At 49.0% G+C, this 21,170-nt stretch overlaps 1 protein-coding gene across 3 annotated transcripts in view; it reads right to left on the bottom strand.

The window, feature by feature from the left end:
* Positions 1-21,170, bottom strand: part of LOC144730704 (rho guanine nucleotide exchange factor 19-like) — a 46,247-nt gene that overhangs the window by 9,675 nt on the left and 15,402 nt on the right. For 2 of the 3 annotated variants that reach the window (XM_078611396.1, XM_078611397.1), the window contains exons 2-7: positions 13,439-14,207; positions 12,338-12,449; positions 11,158-11,228; positions 8,966-9,327; positions 8,003-8,163; positions 7,422-7,574 (exon numbers count right to left, since the gene is read on the bottom strand). In XM_078611396.1, coding sequence (XP_078467522.1) covers positions 7,422-7,574; positions 8,003-8,163; positions 8,966-9,327; positions 11,158-11,228; positions 12,338-12,449; positions 13,439-13,925 — 1,346 coding nt within the window. In that variant the 5' untranslated portion in view covers positions 13,926-14,207. The remainder of the gene's footprint in view (positions 1-7,421; positions 7,575-8,002; positions 8,164-8,965; positions 9,328-11,157; positions 11,229-12,337; positions 12,450-13,438; positions 14,208-21,170) is intronic. The other variant, XM_078611398.1, reaches the window with a different exon arrangement.

Here is a 21,170-nt window from a genome sequence, read left to right as displayed (position 1 = left end):
GAAGAGAGTAAGGTATAGTGTGTAGCCAGCGAGATAGAAAGGTCTACACGAGCTGAGTAATGTATAGTGTGTAGCCAGCGAGATAGAAAGGTCTACACGAGCTGAGTAATGTATAGTGTGTAGCCAGCGAGATAGAAAGGTCTACACGAGCTGAGTAATGTATAGTGTGTAGCCAGCGAGATAGAACGGTCTGCACGAGCCGAGTACGCATACGGTGTAGCCAGCGAGAGAGAACGGTCTGCACGAGCCGAGTATGCATACGGTGTAGCCAGCGAGAGAGAACGGTCTGCACGAGCCGAGTATGCATACGGTGTAGCCAGCGAGAGAGAACGGTCTGCACGAGCCGAGTATGCATACGGTGTAGCCAGCGAGAGAGAGGCAAAGTCTACACGAGGAGAGAGAGAAGAGTGTAGCAGAGGCGCAGAGTCTACACGAGGCGAGAGAAGAGTGTAGCCGAGGCGCGGAGGCTACACGAGGCACAGAGAGCCGGCAGCACAGAATCCTGAGTCAAGAGAAGTGCGGTGTGAAGAAGAGAGGCCACGCGTTGTATTGTTACAAGTCAAGATTTAATAAAAGAAGTGTGTTCCCGTCAAGGAGTTCCTGCCGTCATTTTCCAATACTTCATCTGGCGTCAGAAGTGAAACGGGCTTCCAAGTATGGAGACGAGGAAGACCCGTAGGACCCACGGGATTGACCGCGAGGAAGACCTGGACGACTCGGAGCCGCTGGTGGCGGGGGGTGAGGAAGAGGACTTGCCCACGCTGCAGGGTCCGTCGACGGCGCCGGCCGAGCGACCGGGGACAGACGCCGGGCTTCGTGAGGCGCACTCCCGACTGGCGGAGCTGCTGCTCGCCGCCGCGTCCATCTTGGCGGAGATCAGCTCGTCGGGAGGAGCGGGGACGGTGGGGGACATTTTACAAGGTCGCCCCGCAGATTCCCGCCAAAACGAATGGGGGATTCCCGCCATTGCGCCTGGGCCTACTTTTGGCGGGAACGGCGAGCGCCACGTGGTGGTGGGTTCCCAAGCGCGCGCATCGACTTCATCAGCGCGCGAGGGGGTCCGCCATCTTACGTCTGCTGCTGGAGCCGCCATCTTAGACACCGACGGACAGGCGGAGAGGAACCACGAGGCGGATGACTTCATTTTTCAGCAGCGCCTGCCCACGTTGTCAGCCTTCAAGGCGGAAGGCGGAGACTGGGGCCAATTTCAGCGAAGGTTTTTGGCGCATCAAGAGATGTCAGCGTGGTCCGATGCTACGGCGCTGCGGGCATTGCCCGCCATGCTGGACGACGATGCGCTCGCGGCCTTCAGGGCTGCACGGAAGTCGGACCGCTCCACGCTGAAGGATGCGCTGGGTTTGTTGGCCAGGGTCTACGGGCCTCCCTCTACATGCCGCCATCAGTTCTACGCAAGACGGAAAGCGGCCACGGAGACCGCGCTGGCCTATCGCACGGCGTTGCTGGCTCTTGCTGATGCTGCGTTCCCTCGGATGGACGAGGAGGGCCAAGACGCGATGGTTTTGGAGCAGCTGCTCAAGTTGGCGCAGGACCTGGGGGTCCCTATCAACACAGCTGACGACATTGATATTTCTTCTTTGAGAGTCGCCACGAGTATTCAAGCGCACGAGGCCCTACAACGGAAGCAAGGCGTTGGTTGCAACGCTGCTGTCGTCGCAGCCCCGGGGTTGGTGGTCGCCGAACCCCAAGTCGTCAGCCCACGAGAGGAGGCGTTCGCCACGGGACGACCAGGGGACTGGAGGCCGGGGGCCCGGTCGCCTCTGCGATCGGGCCGAAAGTCGGAGCAACCAAGATCTACTCCGACCCTCGTCACGTGCTATAACTGCGGCCTCCGGGGCCACGTGGCGTCCGGGTGCCGCGCTCCGCGGCAGCGCGCCATGGGAGCTCGGCTGGACGACGACCGAGAGCCCAAGTCATCTCTACAATCCCCGGCAAGTCGCGGCACCTCACACGCTCGGCCTGTTTATTCGGCACACATGGGACGCCGCGTTGCGGCGGAGGAGGGCCGGTTAAGGTTCGGGGATTCGGTTCGGCGAGGGGGGTTCGGCCGGGACCAGGGAGACATTGAATGGGCGGAATTGGGGCATAGAATTGTGGCTGCTTCGGCGGGTTCGTCCGTTGTTACGGGATCTATTGATGGGGTTGAGATTAGGGTGTTAGTGGACACGGGGGCATCGGCAACTATTATATCGGACCTCATTTATAATATTCTTCCAGTCCAATGTCGTCCGCTGCTTCCAGTGGATGTGCCATTTTACGCCGCTAATGGGGGATCGTTGGGCATTATCGGTCAGGTTAGGGCGTCCATTTGCATTGGAGATATCAAATTATCGGGACCCGTTTTCGTTTCGTCTTCCTTGGCAGTTCCGTGTCTTTTGGGCACTGACTTTTTGGCTAAAATGCCCATTAAAATTCTTATCGATCAACGATGCATTGAACTGCCATCGGGTCGCCGGATTTCATTTTTGACGGGCCCTACTGACATTCGGACGGCGTGCGCTACGATACAAGCGGTGGCGACGCAGACAGTGCAAGTGCCCCCGGGTTCACAGATGTTGATTCCCCTCCGGTTGCGAAAACCATGGGTGAGGGAGGCTTCGGGACAGAGTATGCTTTTGGGTCCTTCTAACAAGGCTGTCGGGGGTCTTGATTTATCGGTGGCTCACACTTTGGTGCGGGCTGACAGGGATCCGTTTGTGATGGTTTTGAACGCGGGGTCGCGACCAGCTGTCATCCCGCAGGGCACCGTGCTGGCTCACGCGGCGCAGGTTCCTGGGGATGATGGGTTGGTTGCGCAGGTGGGCTCGAGCCCCGCGCGGAACGTTGAGCCAAGGGAAGACCTTGAGTGGGTCCATTCGTTATGTGCCGCCTCGGACGATTTGTCGGCGGCGCAGTTGGGTGCGCTGCGCGAGTTGCTCATTGAATTCTCTGATGTATTCAGTAAACATAAGTATGACATTGGGTGCACGGATTTGTTGCACCATCACATTGAAACGGGCGATGCGGCGCCGGTCAGGCTAAATCCCTTCCGACTGAGTCCCGTGGAGAAGGAACATGTTCAGTCGGCTGTTAACGATATGCTAGAAGCCGATATTATTTCACCCTCCTCTAGCCCGTGGGGAGCGCCTATTGTGCTGGTTAAGAAGCAGGACGGGTCCCTGCGATTCTGCGTTGATTTCCGTCGCCTGAATAAGATCTCTGTGGCTGACGCGTATCCGCTCCCCAGGATGGATGAGTCCCTCGATGCATTGTCTGGTGCGCGATATTTTTCGACTCTTGATTTGTTATCGGGGTTTTGGCAGTTGCCGCTCGACGAAGAGTCGAAACCTAAGACAGCATTTCGGACTCCAGGGGGGCTGTTCCAGTTTAACCGGTTACCCATGGGACTTCACTCCTCTCCAGCGACGTTTCAGCGACTTATGGAGCTGGTTTTGTCGGGCTTGCAGTGGGATACATGCTTGATTTATATGGACGATGTCATTGTTTTCAGTAAAACGTTTGAGGAACACCTCCGGCGATTGAGAGGGGTGTTCTTGCGAATGCGATCGGCTAAGTTGAAATTTAAACCGGCCAAATGTCACCTCCTTCGTAGGTCCGTTAGATACTTGGGTCACATTGTCGATTCTTCGGGGATCTCCACCGATCCCGCGAAGACGGATTGTGTCGGTTCATGGCCGACACCTACGTCCGTTTCCGACGTGCGTAGTTTCATCGGGTTTGCTTCTTATTATCGGCGGTTCGTTGAGCACTTCGCCACTATTGCAAAACCCTTGCACGCTCTAACGGCGAAAGGAGTGAAGTTCAAATGGGGACCGGAGGAGGAGGCCGCGTTTCGCTCCCTCCGGGACGCCTTGGTGGGTGCCCCACCCTTGTGTTATCCCGATTTTGCCAGTCCCTTTTTGCTGGACACGGATGCTAGCAACACGGGCATTGGGGGGGTGCTATCCCAAGTCGTTGGGGGGGTCGAAAGAGTTGTCGCCTACGGTAGTAGGGTGTTGTCTCCGGCGGAGCAGCGCTACTGTGTCACCCGTCGCGAGCTGCTTGCCATTGTTTTTTTTGTGCAGCAGTTTAGGCCATATCTGTATGGTCGTCACTTTACAGTCCGAACGGACCACGCGGCGCTACAGTATTCATTGAGGGTCGCCCAGCCCTCGGGCCAGTTGTCGCGTTGGTTGGAAGTCCTCCAGGACTATCAGTTTACGACTACGTACCGTAAGGGGTTGCGACACACGAATGCCGATTGCTTGTCGCGGTTGTTGCCTTGTGATGAATGCGCGTGTTTGTCGGGATCGGCGCGCTGTAAACCGACGCTTGCGGGGGAGATGGGGGCACTGGCTGCGACAGCGGGCGCACCGAGTGGGGATGATTCCACTGCCTCTCAGGGTCGGGACTCGCTGCTCTCGCTGTCGCTCAGCGAATGGGGCCGCCTCCAGATGGCGGACAGCTCGCTGCTAGCATTGCGCCGCAAGGTTGGGGGTCCCGAGGGGGACCAGGAGCGTACCGGCTCCTATGTACTTGAGCGGGGCGTGTTATTGAAATGGGACAGTTTGTCCCGGCGGAACGCACTCGTGGTGCCTTCCGCTGTGAGGGGGAGGGTTGTCTTGGCGGCACACGAACGCCTCTTGCACTTGGGAGTTAACAAGACGCTTGCCCTGCTTCAGCGTGACTATTACTGGCCGGGAATGGGAAGTGATGTGGTGCATATTCTGAAGGGGTGCGTTGAGTGCGCCAGGCGTAAACCACCGGCCGTGGCAGCTAATCCACCGCTGCAATCTATTCAGGTCTCGCGTACCAACGAGCTCGTTGCACTCGATATTTTGGGGCCCTTCCCAGTCACGCCGAGAGGGAATAAATATTTGTTAGTGGGGGTCGAATACTTTACCCGATGGCCTATGGCGTGGCCTCTCGCTAACCAGTCGGCAGCGGCTGTGACGGATGCCTTCGTCCAGGGCTATGTCCTGGACAAGGGGGCTCCCGAACGCCTGCTGACCGACCAAGGTAAACATTTTTCGAGTAAATTGTTGCAAGAGGTGTGCGATCTGTTGGGTACCAAGAAGGTGCGTACCTCCCCGTACCACCCGCAGACTGACGGGATGGTGGAGAGACTCCACAAAACCTTGACTTCCATGCTGTGCCAGCAGGTGTGCGAGGCACATGTAGATTGGGACCTGCAGGTCCCGGGAGTCCTTGCCGCGTATAGAATGGCCCCCCATGCAGCTACGGGGTTTTCCCCATTCTATTTGATGTACGCTCGGGAAGCTGACCCGCCAATAGAAACGCAACTTGGCCTGTCCGCTCCACGAACTAATTCTAATTTGGCAGAACATATTAAGTTTAATATTCATAAGCTGACAGAGGCGAGGGAGGCCGCACGGCTTAATTCGCGGGCTCGCCAAATTGCTAATGAACGGTTGCGGGCACGGAAGGTGTCCATGCATGAATGGAAACCAGGTGACAGGGCCTGGCTGCATTGCCCTCAGGCACCCTTGGCTACGTCGCCTAAATTGTTGAGACCGTGGAGGGGACCCGTGGAGGTCGTGCGCGTTGCACGGCCCCAGTGCGTTCAGATAAAGTGGGGAAAGCGCCGGTGGTACGTTCACCCCTCCCGACTGAAACCGTTCTCGCCTCCATATGGCCTCCCCTTGTGTCGTGATGGCCGGGCGTGTGACGTGACCGGCGACCCAGAGGGGGAAATGTCTCTGCCTGATCCACACGTATTGTCGCCTGATCTGCTCCCAGGTGTCTCGGAACTGACAGCTGCCGATCACCGGCGGCCGGATCTCCGCGGCGGGGCCGGCCCTTTCAGGCCCGTTCCGCGCCGTCTGGAGCGGCCGGAACCGCTGGACGGTCGTCAGTGTCCCGCCCCATACGATGGACCAGCCAGACGGACTCGCGCCAGGTCGTGCTACTTTGCATGACCTGCCTCGTGAGGAGTCGGGGCAGCTGGAGCGCCTCGTCACTGCGTGTAGTCGCAGGGACGTGGGGCGCGTTCGTTTCGTATTTGCTCGTATCGTGTTATTGTTGACTTTTCGCGTTCATTGTCAATCTGTACATAGTTATTCTTGTTGTTGTTGTTGTTGTGTTATGTTACGGGGCACACTCGGGGGGTTATGGGGTTTTTTTTTGTTGGTTGTCGTTTTATCGTCGTGGTTGGTTGTTGTTAGCAGCCGGGCCGGCTGCGAGCTATGTGGGAGGGGGTGATGTAGTGGTGATACGCGCTGGGTGTATATGTCGTGTGCCAGCGCGTATGTACGGGTGTGTGTGTGGTGACGCGCGCTGACGGGGAGGAGCAGGCGTCAGTGCGCGGGTGGGGGTAGTGCTGCTGATTGGCTGTGTGCCGGTGACGCGCCCAGAGGGAGTGATCGGGTAGCAGCGCGGTGTGATTGGTCGGAGAGTGGAAACACGCGCTGAGCGGAACCGGATCGGGGGGATAGCGCGTGGGGATTGGGTAACGGAGGAGCGGTGCCGACGTTGAGGTCCGCATCCGCTCCGTCTCCCGGGAAGAAGGGGTATATAAGGTGATGCACAGAGGAGCAAGGGGCAGAAGTGGAACCATCTAAGAATGAAGACGAAGGTGTAGAGATAGAGCCCGGAGAGGAGAGAAATGGAGAGTAGAAGAGAGTAAGGTATAGTGTGTAGCCAGCGAGATAGAAAGGTCTACACGAGCTGAGTAATGTATAGTGTGTAGCCAGCGAGATAGAAAGGTCTACACGAGCTGAGTAATGTATAGTGTGTAGCCAGCGAGATAGAAAGGTCTACACGAGCTGAGTAATGTATAGTGTGTAGCCAGCGAGATAGAACGGTCTGCACGAGCCGAGTACGCATACGGTGTAGCCAGCGAGAGAGAACGGTCTGCACGAGCCGAGTATGCATACGGTGTAGCCAGCGAGAGAGAACGGTCTGCACGAGCCGAGTATGCATACGGTGTAGCCAGCGAGAGAGAACGGTCTGCACGAGCCGAGTATGCATACGGTGTAGCCAGCGAGAGAGAGGCAAAGTCTACACGAGGAGAGAGAGAAGAGTGTAGCAGAGGCGCAGAGTCTACACGAGGCGAGAGAAGAGTGTAGCCGAGGCGCGGAGGCTACACGAGGCACAGAGAGCCGGCAGCACAGAATCCTGAGTCAAGAGAAGTGCGGTGTGAAGAAGAGAGGCCACGCGTTGTATTGTTACAAGTCAAGATTTAATAAAAGAAGTGTGTTCCCGTCAAGGAGTTCCTGCCGTCATTTTCCAATACTTCATATATATAAAAAGCTACCACTGAGATGTGGCTCTCATAGAAATCTGTAATCTAGAACTAGAATTCTTCAAGAAAATCACTGATAGCGATCGCCAACACCCATGGTACCAATAAGACATTTTCACGCCAATGGATTCAGGAACAAGAGAAATCAGCATGTGCTCACCGTAGCTTCTGCAGTGTCTGTTCCTGGTAGCTCTGGTTGGTCACGTAGGGGATGTAAACGTGGAAGTTTTTCTTCGTGTGCTCACTCACAATGTCGCAGATGTCCGGCACGAGTATGTTTTCTGCCACTCGCGTTTCCAGATCGTGCAAAAACCTGGAGTGATGCAAGCAAAGGTCGCGTGAGAGATCACCACCTGTCTGCATTGATCCTCGCAGAAGTGCGTTGGGGTGAGAGCGAGCATGTGTTTCGTGAGCTCAAACCGAGCTCGCGTGCCAGCTCGGATTTGGCTTCAAGGTATGTACGTATGTCTGTAGAACTTCTTTCGCGCCGTACATAGCCAAACGTGCTAACTGAAGGTGCGGGAAAAGGACAACAAACTAAACAAAAAAAGCAGTTCAAAATAAATTAGTTTTCAATCTTGATGATTTAAATGTGCATAGCTCCAGTAGCTTCTTATTGGCCCTGCTTACGATGCAAGGCGAGGGATGGGTGCAAATGGAGGGTGCTGCTCACCCTTCTGGCATTAGCCGCGCTGGCGATGCTAGGGGAGGGATAGGTGCTGATGGGAGCCTGCCGCTCACCTTTCGCTGGCCGAGGCCACGTCCGCCAGGTTGGAGAAGAGTGCGTGCTTGTCTGCCTGACTCGTGACTTTCTGCAGCTCGCACGAGTCCTGGAAGTGGTGGAGGGCAACCTCCAGGCTCCGCAGGTAGGATGCCTCCGACGTCACGAGTTCAAACATTGCCTGAGCGCACGCAGAATCGGAATCTGAAGTTTATTTCCCACCGAGTTAAAGCCCATTGAGCTAAGAAGCTGTTTTTCAAGAGTGACTCAGCGGGCAGACAACGTTAAAGCATTCCATAATTACAGATTAAAAAACACCAAACCTAAAAATAGCAATTATGTTGCAAAGAATTACATTCACGCTTAAACAGCACAGACAAAGCACCATCACGCACGGAAACCATGCAAACCTGGGAATATCACCGAGATACTGGGCTTGAATGCAGCTTTCTATCATCTATGATGAACTGTGTTCTTTAGCGTAGGGAGTTGATGATCTCAGCCCTATCGCATACCTTTTTTTGCGCTGCATGTAATTTTGCTCATTTCCAGCTCCGAGAGTCAAAACTATTGGTTTGACCGTCATCCGACGAGCACTGGTTACTGCGGCAACAAATGGGAAAGCGCTGCCTCCAACTGGGAAGACCAGTGGCCACTTGAAGAAAGGATTTGAGGAGTATTTCGATTTAAAGCTTTCGTGACTGCAGGGATTCATCTTCTTGGTTCTTTGGGTAAAGTCACGTAGAATGCTGCTTGCGTTGTGGCCGAAACGTCGTGAGAATTATTTTATTATGTTTTATTTTTATTATTTTATTTCCATTCTACGTGACTTTACCGAAAGAACCAAGAAGATCTGAGGAGTAGTTGAGAGATACCTCCTTCCGCATTACCTTTCTCTAACACAGCTGTGTGAGACATCCGAAAGCATCCTCCCCGGCTCACGAAACAACACCCAAACCCACCCAACCCCACCCACCACGGACCTCTTGCCTGCTGCACTCCGCCGCCGAGATGGTGGCGAGCACCCCGCTGCTCTGGACTTCCGGCAACTCCTGCCACAGCGAGAAGAACGGGCTGTAGGTGCGTGCGGGGTCGGGTGACGGCTCTTCCGAGGGAGCCTCCGTGTCCAATCGCTCGGGCATCCAGCCGACGGCAGCCTTGCCGCTACTTTCCTCTTCACCGCCGCCGCTGATGTCTCCTCGTCCACTGCTCGGTCTCTCTCCCGTGGCCCCCGCCTTGGCGTGCTCCTCCAAATTGAAGCCCTCCACGGCCACGGAGATTCGGATTTGCTTCATGCAGTCCCTCCTCTGGGCTATCATGTTGTACTCCTGGTAGAGTTTCACCGCTGCAAGGACAGACGTGACGAGCGAGCAGTCGACCGCATTACATCGGATGTGTCCGAAACTCATGAGACCTCGGATTCTAAGCAGGGTTGAGCCTGGTTACATATGTGTGTGTGTGTGTGTCAATTAGATGCCGATGTTAATGTACCAACCATAACCGTACAAGTTTAAACAAAATAAAAATCGAGGACACTACAAGTATCGTTATGTGAACAGGTCTTACAGGCGAGTATGGCAAGCAGTACTGGCCAAATACACAAGAAAAAGCATACACATCTCAACGCATTACAATTGTGACTTCGTAACAAGATAAGAGTAGAATGGTCCCCTAATTATACACATTGAGAAAATAGTATTATTCAACAAAGAATATAATTTTCACAATTTTATCCCAAATCGCGCGATAGTTTTCATACAAGGAGACGAGTTAAAAAAAAATTGGAACTCTCGCAGGGCAGCCCAATACCGTTGTTAGAGGGTGAGAGGGAGAATTCAGAGTGGGGGTGACACATTCAAGTGTCGCGCCATCAGCAGGAGGCTTGAGCGGGTTTGGTTATTTTATGACGGCAATTGGTTCCACGAAACTGGTCGTTCAGCGATTTGGCCGTTAAGCGAGAATATGATATACATGTTAGTGGCTTAATTCGTTCCGATAGCATCCAAAGTTAAGCTTTAAAACCCCAAAAATGTACTTTATAATATTTAAACAATGGATATCAATACATAAAGATACTAACAACATTATTAACACATAATATTAAAATAAAATAGTTAATAAATGCATTCATTTATATTTACTGTACCTACAACAGCCCGTCGTTAACAGGGGAGTGGTCGGGAAGCGAATACATTGGGTTCTATGGAGGCACTACACTACACTACACACTACATTACTATACACTACACTACTATACACTACACTATACACTACACTACTATACACTACACTACACACTACATTACTATACACTACACTACAATACACTACACTATACACTACACTACTATACACTACACTACACACTACATTACTATACACTACACTACTATACACTACACTATACACTATACTATACACATTGGGTTCTATGGAGGCACTACACTATACACTACACACTACATTACTTTACACTACACTACTATACACTACACTATACAGAACACTACTATACACAACATTACACTATTATACACTACACTATACACTACAATATACACTACACATTGGGTTCTCTGGAGGCACTACACTATACACTACACACTACATTACTATACACTACACTACTATACACTACACTATACACTACTATACACTACACTACACTATACACATTGGGTTCTCTGGAGGCACTACACTACACTACTATACACTACACTACTATACACAACATTACACTATTATACACTACACTATACACTACACTATACACTACAATATACACTACACATTGGGTTCTCTGGAGGCCCGTCGTTAAGCGATTAGTCGTGAACAGGGGTGCTCGTTAGGAGGGGTTCTGCTATACACTACATTATACACTACACTATACACTACACTATACACTACATTATACACTCCACTATATACTACATTATACACTACACTACTATACACTACACTACACACTACACATTGGGCTCTATGGAGGCACTACACTACTATACACTACATTATACACTACACTATACACTACACTATACACTACATTATACACTACACTATACACTACACATTGGGTTCTATGGATCCCCGTCGTTCAGCGATTAGTCGTTAACAGGGGTGCTCGTTAAGAGGGGTTCTACTGGACAGATGTTGCCTCGGTAAAAACACTTACAATGTGCCATCTGGTTGTACATGGACACCCTTCGGTCACGTTGTTTCCAGCCGTGCGCGTTTTCTGAACGTCTGAAAAGAAAGCGTACAATAAGCACAAGGCTGTAGGAGTATGCGAATTAAAAATATGTAACGTAAATATATTATTGGCTATGGGGCCGTCCGCACCTGGGGGGGGGGGGGTCAGACATTTGTGACGATGTGTGACGAGGGGGAGGGGGGGTTTGAGAAATGTGACGTCACGTAAAAATGCGCAACTTTAAATAAATATAGACAACACGTTCTACTTAATTAAATAGACTTTTTAATAAATGTTTTTTCCTACAACATCAGAGTGCAGCGCCACATTAAATACGCACTACAATGACAATAGTTTAAAGCGATTTGAAGCATGTTTTATATTTTTTTTTGGGGGGGGGGGGGGCAAAGCTTTGTGACGTCATATTTGAGGGGGGGGGTCTGACTTTTTGTGACGCCGTGTGACGAGGGGGGGGGGGGGTCAAAAATCGTCAAAAATCGCGTGACGTCATTTATGGACGGCCCCTATGACAAAAATCACCCAACTTCTTAGTAATGAGAGCACAATCTCTTTAATTAAAGACTTGAAGAAGAGGACGCTGTTGGTTAAGTCCAAACTGAAAATGAAACGCCAGGCTCTGTGTGAGCTAACTTGAGTGGCAAATGAAGAGACATCAAAACGACCATTCTGCCAGGGCCGCCCAAATATATTTTTTTAGTTTTCATGTAACCAGGTAAAGCCCACTGACCTATATGTAGCGACCTGGCTATCACAAATGACAGCTCAACAACGAAGTGGCTGATGATCATCATCACGTGGAAATTTATAGCAGCCAAATACTCTAAAATGCATGTTGACTCTAAATGTGGAGGGGGAAAAAAAACAGAGGAGCCCGAGACAAATCCACACTTACTACGGGGAGAATGAACATACAAACTCCAAATATACAGGAATCAAGGTCGGATCGGACCCACGACCCTCATGTATGCCAGGCGAGGTAGTTAACATCTCGCCACCGCAACAACTAAAACAGCCCCGTTGTGGAGGCCCGGGGCATATTGCCCATTTTGGCCACTCTCCTTGGACGGCCTTGCATTCCACCATTGATTTGCAATCATCTCCAGCAGCACGCTCGGGTCATTCTGCGGCCAAACAAACGTACTCGGTGCTGTCCGTGTTGCTCGATGCCTTGGGGAGCTGTTTCAGGAGAGGGTCGGTGGCTTCCGTGCTCAGAATTTCTGAAGGTTCCGACAATGACACCTTTTCATCGGACACTACAACTCAAACAGCAGGCAATGCAGATGCACAAGGAAGCACGGTTATTAGTGTAGGTGTCACAGTGTGGCCATCAATATCGATCTTTAAACTTACAATACACATGTTAATTTGCGCCTGTGAGAACGTATTAGTTTGTTTGTGTGAACGTTGTATCTGTGATGTCCGAAACAGTCTTGGGCCGCTACCCTTCACCACCCTGCACTGACCGGAGTGGTGAAGTATGATAAAGAAAAAACCGCCACGACTTAACGGCATGGGAAATTTAATAAAGGAATGTAAATTACTGCACCGTTGTTTTTCATATTTGAGATATGACATTAGGAAAAAGTGTCCACTCTTCCGAATAACGTCAACACTTTTAAGACTGGCTTTACAGCAGAGGGAACATTTTTGTAATTCCATAGAGAAATTCGTGCGTGTCTTCAAAACAAAAAAAAACCTATCGACCTCTTCTCAAACTGATCTCGTGGCAGGCGGGAGCTGACTGACAAGGCTGCCCAACACATAGAGATGGCCTTGTTGCTCAGAGATCGGAGCACTGAGCCGACACCACTGAGGACCTGGGTTCAAATCCAGGCCTGCGATGAAACTGGATTTCACAAATATAGCGAGTTGGTGGTCTTATCCTGGCCACCAACGACTGCACTAAAAAAAAACAAATCACAATAACTGTGTTGCTGCACTTCTGACCGTCATGCGACAAATATTATTCTCATATGCAGTGTGTGTGTGCGCGGGAAAGTGCTGCGCTCTACTATGTGGACCGAACGTCACTTAAATGGATCTCAGTGGTAGCCCTGTGATATCCAATTCTCTAACATGAAGGCTTGCACTGCTCTGCAAGATATCCAAATGGATCCTTCATCTCATGACGTGATGTCGGGAAAAATTTTAAAAACACAAATGCTGCATGGGACGGGTGACAACACCTAAAATGCAGCTGAAGACAACAAAACAATTGGCAGAGAATAAACTGCATGCCCACCTTCCTTGCTGGGCACAGTGTGCCTGCGGCGCATGGCTAACTTGCGCCTGGGGCCACCCTTCAGATCTGCCTCTGATTTGCCCAAATGCACATCCTCACAGGCCTCCGGATGTGCCACAATTATTGTCATAGCTCTCTCACCCCTCCTGCGAGTCCGGACTCTCTCGTACATATCCAAAGGCCCCGACATGCACGGAGACGCGGACGAGCCATCGGGCACATCCAGAGCATCCTTCATTCCGGACAAATTGAAGCCGTCGACGTCCGACATGTACGCAGTGTTCGTATCGCTCTCCACCGGGTCCCCGTTGAGGGTCAAGAGTTCGCCATCACACTCCTCGCCGTAGTAGTCCGACGCCAAGCACAGCTTCAGGTCGTCATCGTCCTCCTCCTCCTCGGACACGTTGTTGGGCTGGTGGTACTTGGAAGGGCGTTGTCGAGAGCGCCTTGCACGCTCCATCGATTGCTGCACGGTGTCGACCTCCATTTGCTCGAATTTGTGTGTTGCCGATGGTTTGCTGGGGAGGGGTGGGGGACAAGCGAGGGCTACGCAGAGTCGTTTCGCTCCATCTCCACGCTGCACGGTCACCACCCTCGGGCCCTTTACCTCCTCAAATTCCAATTCAGCGGTGGAGTTTCACTTCAACAAGGTGTTGCCAATTCCATGTTGTTACATCGATGAAGATGTCCGATGCACCGTTGTCATTGTTGTCATTTCCCGAATCAATATTGGTATCCGACGCTTGTTCTCGTGCAAGATTCACTGCACCTAAAGAAAGAGCAAACGATGAAAGCACCATCATCAGTATAAGTTGTACATCTTTACATTTCAGACTCTGAGTTCTGACATGTTTACCCCACAGTCAGCAGTACTTTACTACTTTTAGAGTAGCAATTTACAGTGTTAAACATCTCTTCATTCAACCAGGTGAGAGTCTATTCCAATTAATTTTCTCTTCGTGAAATTCAGGCTTGTTTAAACCAGTTTATGTGGAGAAATCATTTTAGGTACAATACAGCGTACAATTATGATTTTCATGTAAAAAGCTTTCAGGAATGTGAACGCATCTCAAGAGACCAATAAGTATTTGTACAGCATGCAAACTCTGGAATCATGGTTGCATCAGTAAAGTCAGACCTGTTGTTTATACAGTAGAACCTCGAAGATCGAACGCACCAGAACTCGAACAAATTAGTGTTCGAACAATATTTCCGAACATTTTTTACCCCGGAAACCGAAAAAAGTTATTGCATCTACATACTATTAACATTCCTTCCCTTTATTAATGCTACCCCTATCCCCTCCCTTTGATGCTGCTAATCCTGCATAATGCACGGGCATAATATGACTTTGAAACCCCCCGCACACCTCCTACGCATTTCACAAGTAGTACTAATCACATACCTGCATTTCCCATAAATATGCTAAATTCCTCTTGATATGCAAATTCTTTTGTCAAGGCGCCCTTCCCCCCTTCCAACCCAGCTTAAATATACGCTCCAAGCGTGGTGGTGTTTCATTCAGATGCTGTCTCCCCGACAGACCTGGTCTTCACCTGAGGACGGCTGCTTGCGTTGTGGCCGAAACGTCGTGAGAATTATTTTATTATGTTTTATTTTTATTATTTTATTACTTCCCTTCTACGTGACTTTACCGAAAGAACCAAGAAAAGAAATTCGGAGGTCAAACGGGGCAATCGCGACTTGAAAGAACCTGTACGGCTGAGACGCGTATGGCCAGCGTGCGTGACGCTTGCACAGACAAAGGTTTTACCGTGTGAGAGGCAGAAACAAACCTCTTCAGATAAGTTTTTAGTCAGAAAGAGCTCAAGTGACTCACAGTTAGTGGCAGAAAAGAGGCACAAAAGAGAAAGAACCCCAGAAGGGCAGTTTACCCGACGTCATTATGGAAGGGGACTCCCCTTTCAAACAATATCACCACCGCCTCCTCCTCACCACCTTCCACTAAAGCCATCAACTCTCCTTACTACAAGTAAAGTGAAATTCAATGTTCATTTATTTCATATATTTATTCATTTATTCCATTTATTTATTGTTTCTTTTTTTAATGATTTTATGCATGTAATTAATGTAAACTTCGTGTAAAATGCTTTATAATGAGATATGTATTGTGTCTAGAACCAATTAATGTCATTTACATTAATTCTTATGGCGAAAATGTATGGCCTTCTGAAACGAATTAAGTTCGATCTCCGGGGTACCACTGTATTTCAGATTGGTTCTTCCAAGGTGCCGTGAGGTGTGAGGCCTGTTGGGTCTACTGTATTTGTATTATTGTAATAAAAAAAACTAATCTATTTTTCGATTTAAAGCTTTCGTGACTGCAGGGATTCATCTTCTTGGTTCTTTCGGTAAAGTCACATAGAAGGGAAGTAATAAAATAATAAAAATAAAACATAATAAAATACAATTCTCACGACGTTTTGGCCACAACGCTGTCGCCTCGACAAACCTGGTTTTCACATGAGGATGGCTACTTGCGCTGTGGCCGAAACGTCGTGAGAATTGTTTTATTATGTTTTATTTTTATTATTTTATTACTTCCCTTCTACGTGACTTTACCGAAAGAACCAAGAAGATACTTAGGCAGTGTTCTTCATTGCAAGGCCCGCGGGTCACTGGCGGCTCTTGGTGGCCTTTAGTGCGGGCCCCGACAATACACAACAGTAACAACACCCCTTGTAACAAGTGGTGTGGCAGCCCTCACACTGATGTCTTATCGGAAAAGTGCCCCACCTCCACTCCCCCCGTACTAGGGCAAGATGTCCCCCAATGTTACCACATCTGCAACTAGCCGCTGGACTTATAGGCCTTTATAGTATGTGTGCACTGTGATAAGACATTTACAATGTGGCAGAGGAAGGTGGTGCAGTGGATTAGTGCACTGCACTGTGAACCCAGTGACTGGAGTTCGATTTCTGGCAACGTCAAGCATTTCATTGTATGGACGTATGTTGAACTTTTTTCGCATCGTGCGTAGCCAACCGTGCTGGCTAATCGGAGGTGCGGGGGAAGGACAACAAACTAACACGGAGTTTATTTCCTTCTTCTTCTTCCCCAGTGAAGCCAGTGGATTAAGTGCCACAGAATCTAAATGCAAATTTAGTGTAAATGAAGTCACTCATCACTATACACGAACTTGTCCAAGTTCCCTATTCAGAAACCTGCTTCAAAGCACCCCCGTGAACAAAAGAGTGTGGAAGGATGTATTTACCCAGAATTGGACAGACAAAAGGTTGTTAATTCTCATAAATAATTTATTTAAAATGCAGTAACACCTGAACACCTACATTTCTCTTTGGCTTTCAAGGAAATTCGGACACATTATTTACGTACCAACAGAAACAAGAATTGTTTTGCTTTTAAGTAACATTCAGTAACTTAAGATTATGACCAAACCACCTGGCATTTGCCCAATCTTGTCAAGGTCTTCCCGTCTATTCTCCTGCATCTATTCCTCTTCACCTTTACTGACCCACACCGACTGGCATGGCCAAGTCGGGTCAAATGACCCACAGGGCACAGCAGAGGGCGGAGGGGAGGAGGGAGGGGGGAGGGGAGGCAGGGAGGAGGAGGGAGGAGAATAGGCATCATCCAGCAGCGGATTGACAAAAGTGTCTGTACGCGTACACATGCACACGTACACATGCACACGCACACATGCACACGCACACATGCACACGCACACATGCACACGTACACATGCACACGTACACGCAAATAAAGCAAAAACAAATCTCCACGTGAAAAATGTGCCACGGGGAGTCCCTTCTATGCTGATAAATATCTTAAGAATCTTAACTTCTGGGTCATGGGTGCAGGAGGGTGGGAGGGTGCAGGAGGGTGAGAGGGTGGGTCCTCTTGGCACTTTGTTCACACTCATGCACCTGGCAGCGGGAGATGGGTGTCGGCCGTCTAAGCAAGAAAATATTTACCTGGGTAAATATTTACCTTGCCTGAAACATGTATTTCATGTCTTGTACGATTACTGCAGAGCATTCAGGTGTCTTAATGGTCACAGTTAATGTTCCACTGAGCCACTTTAAACAAAGTTGAGTACCGTCCACCGTGCAGTCAACATTGGGAAGGCAACATTGACAATGTTGTAAAGTAGCCGTTTGACCAACTCGCCCTGACTATATCCAATCTTGTCAGATCTTAGAGGCTAAGCAGGGGGTTGAGCTTGGTTAAAACACTTGCAACAAGGAGACTGCAAGGGAATACCAGGTGCCATAGGCTTGGGCTGCGAGAAGGTCAAGGTGATGGCAGTCCAGCAATGGCTTCTAAACGTCAATGTGCTTGGAGCTTTGAACCTTAGCTGCTCATATGGGCAGGACTTCTCGAAGTACCAACCAATGGAACCCAAGTTAATCTTCCGTGTGTCAAACGTTCATTAATGCAAGTGACCAAACATTCCAGGACAGAACCCTCCTGCAAAAGTCTTAAGATTCGGCCCAGTCTCGTGACTTCTGTTTCATCAATAATTTACTATTACACCTCATCATGCAATGCGTTTCATGTGGCAAGTAAGATTCTAGATTTGAAGCTTTCGTGACTGCAAGGATTCATACTCTTAGGGTTTCTCGGTAAAGTCACGTAGGTAAAATAAATAAAGAATAATAATAAAATGGTAGAAATAATAGAAATAAAATAATCATTTTCTTTTATTTCTATAATTGTTTCAATCCTTTTATTATTTATTTAATATTTTACCTTCGTGACTTTACCGAAAAAACCTAAGAGTATGGCAAGTAAGAATTGATTTTAATAAAAAAAATTAATGCACCTTCCAGGGCCGACTCATTTTACAGCAAGACAACCCCTGGGAATTCAAACACAGGTATAGAATTGGTGATCTGAGAGACCAGTCAATGCCCATTAGCCACGAGTTCGCAGCCTAATGTTGATTGTACTCACTACCAGTGAAACGTTGTACCCAATTATTAAACGTTCCGGGCAGTTCTTCAACACAACGGTGGTGCTGCTTAAGCCACGTTTGTTCATCACGTGACAACTTTATTAATTGGCTGTGTCAGGTGGAGGAGGGTTTACGACGCAACATTTTACTTATGTCATCCGGCCCAAAAACAATGATGAATCACTCCTAAGTTAAGGACGTTCATTGTTCGGCTTCCCCACACTATATTATCATGACAACACACCACCACCTTTCTTAAGTGCATTACAGAGTAGAAGAGTAGTTATAGCAGCCCCCGAATGTGATTTATGCTCATGCCCTGAAGGGCAGTCGGGCACCAACCACCACCAGCTGAGTTGTAAATAAATAGCCACGACATGACTCCTCTGTTGCTTAGTGACAGGGCCCACAGAACAAACACCTCAATGTACATAATCAAGAAGTAACATCACAGCTAAAGCCGATGCCACAAACACCATCATCGCACCTCGCCAACGCTTTCTACCCTCCGCTAGATCTCGCAGCTGCCACACAGTGGACACGCAAGGACCTCCTGAGATCTGCCATAACAGTATCCCTCCATATTCTTAGGTTTTTTCGGTAAAGTCACGTAGGTAAAACATTAAAATTAATAAAAGTAAAATAAAATAAAAATCACGACGTTTCGGAGGCAACACAAGCTTCCGTCTACAGGTGGAACCGTCACAGCCACGACAGCTGTATCAAGTAAATGAGAGATTACAAGAGCTACCACTCCGTTTATATAATGGTTGGAGAGGGGGAAGGGCCAAGTACAGCACACTTTTTATTAATATGGTAAGGTGAGGCTTAAGAGGCTGAGCCTTTGTTATGGAGAGGTACGGTTTGTGACTAAGCCTGGCCTACATAACAATAGTGTGAAAAAAGAAACAACTAAACATGGTAATTGTAATGTTTTACCTACGTGACTTTACCGAAAAAACCTAAGAATATGAATCCTTGCAGTCACGAAAGCTTCAAATCTAGAATTAGTATCCCTCCATCCTGTCTTAGGCCAGTGGTTCTCAACCAGGGGTACGCAGACCCCTGGGGGTTACGTGACAATGTCCCAATATCTTCTTGGTTCTTTCGGTAAAGTCACGTAGAAGGAAAATAATAAAATAATAAAAATAAAACATTATAAAATACAATTCTCACGACGTTTCGGCCACAACGCAAGCAGCCGTCCTCAGGTGAAGACCAGGTCTGTCGGGGAGACAGCGTCTGAAAAATGTCCCAATAAACAACGAGAGGTGATATATAAACGTGTATTTATATCATACCTGAGTCATTGGTGAATAAGCAAGTATGAATCTGCCAATGTAAAAATAACTACGATAAAGTCTGAATCCATATGGTTACCTAGAACGATATAAAATACCTTTCTCTAAACTCATTGCTCGTAAACAATGCGGTTTCCAAAAGTGACCAGCGAGCGTGAACAAATCACGTCACGCACGCAGAGCGTCTGTTGAATTTTGTATTCGCTTGCAGTTACGAGCTAGTTAGAATACCTCACAAAATGGAAAATAAAAAAAATCTATAGATGTTTAATATTTATATATTTATTATCTCAGGACTTGATGGGGGCCTTTGGTCGCCAGACTCGTGGGGAACATTCCACTGTTCGTCTCGGCAATTGGTCCCCATCCTGCACTCGCCCAGCCCAGCGCAGCCGTGTTGCCGATTCAGGGGATAAACTTTCCTTCCTAAAGGCAGATGAGCTTCTCGCAGGCCAATGGCACCCGTGACCTCCGATTCGCACGTCCGGCTACGTACGGTGCGAAAGAAGTTCAATATAAATGCACAACAGGTTAGTGGCACCCTGGGTAATCTGTTAAAAACTGAAGACAGACGAGTCTTAAGGAGGCCAATGGTATCCACAAACACTGGGAGAGAATGGTTACACCCAATATGTTGTTGTTTCAGTCACCCACCCAACAGACGACAACAAATGACACGAGTAATAACCCCTCAATATACATCAAACCGGTAATGCTACAAGGCCCTGTGGGATAGTTATGAGACCGAAAGGGACATCAACGGCGTGGAGAGGACTACAAAGTCGATTTATTAACAAAAAAGTATATCTGCGGATTATATAGACCAACCTTTCTTAACCTTTACTGCAACCTTGCACCCCTATGATTCTCAATCGTAAAAAAAGTATGTTCATAAATACATAGGGGTTTGACGAAACAAAGTAGTTGTACTTACAGGCCCGTGCTTAATTTGTCTTTTCGAGGATTTACCTTCTAAACGAATCTGGCCAAGTCTCGCATCCCCATAAAGGGCATCACGCACCGCCTGGGAGTGCGTGCACCCCAGGTGAAGAACCAATGATATAGACCTCAAGCTTAAATCAAACGATGTCAATACAATTACCATCATCTCAGCATGGCCCTGCTTTCCACCCCCCCCCCCACCATTATAAACGGTAGGAGGACCCTGGACTCGTATTAATACGGTGCCACGTTTCCGCGGCCATTTTAAATTAAGGCCGAGCCGTCGCCAGTTATTGATCCGTGCCTGGGACACAGCCTGCTCCATCATCTCGCTGCTTCAAAATCTGCGCGTGCCTCTGCCGCTCCCTTCCATCCGCCATGCCACCCGTACACGATTGCAATAAGGGGCCGTCCATAAATGACGTCACGCGATTTTGGACGCTGTTGTTGGCCATATACAATAAATGGGTACTAATAAAGTGTTGCTACCTTCGGTGGCACCAATTTATTCTCCAACCCATGGACTCTTTGGAAAAATATCCATGCGACA

Source organism: Lampetra planeri, chromosome 36 (assembly GCF_965212315.1).
Source record: "Lampetra planeri chromosome 36, kcLamPlan1.2.h2, whole genome shotgun sequence".
Lineage (NCBI taxonomy): Eukaryota > Metazoa > Chordata > Hyperoartia > Petromyzontiformes > Petromyzontidae > Lampetra > Lampetra planeri.
The sequence above is the reverse complement of the archived record's forward strand: the minus strand, read 5'-3'. Positions and strand labels throughout refer to the sequence as shown.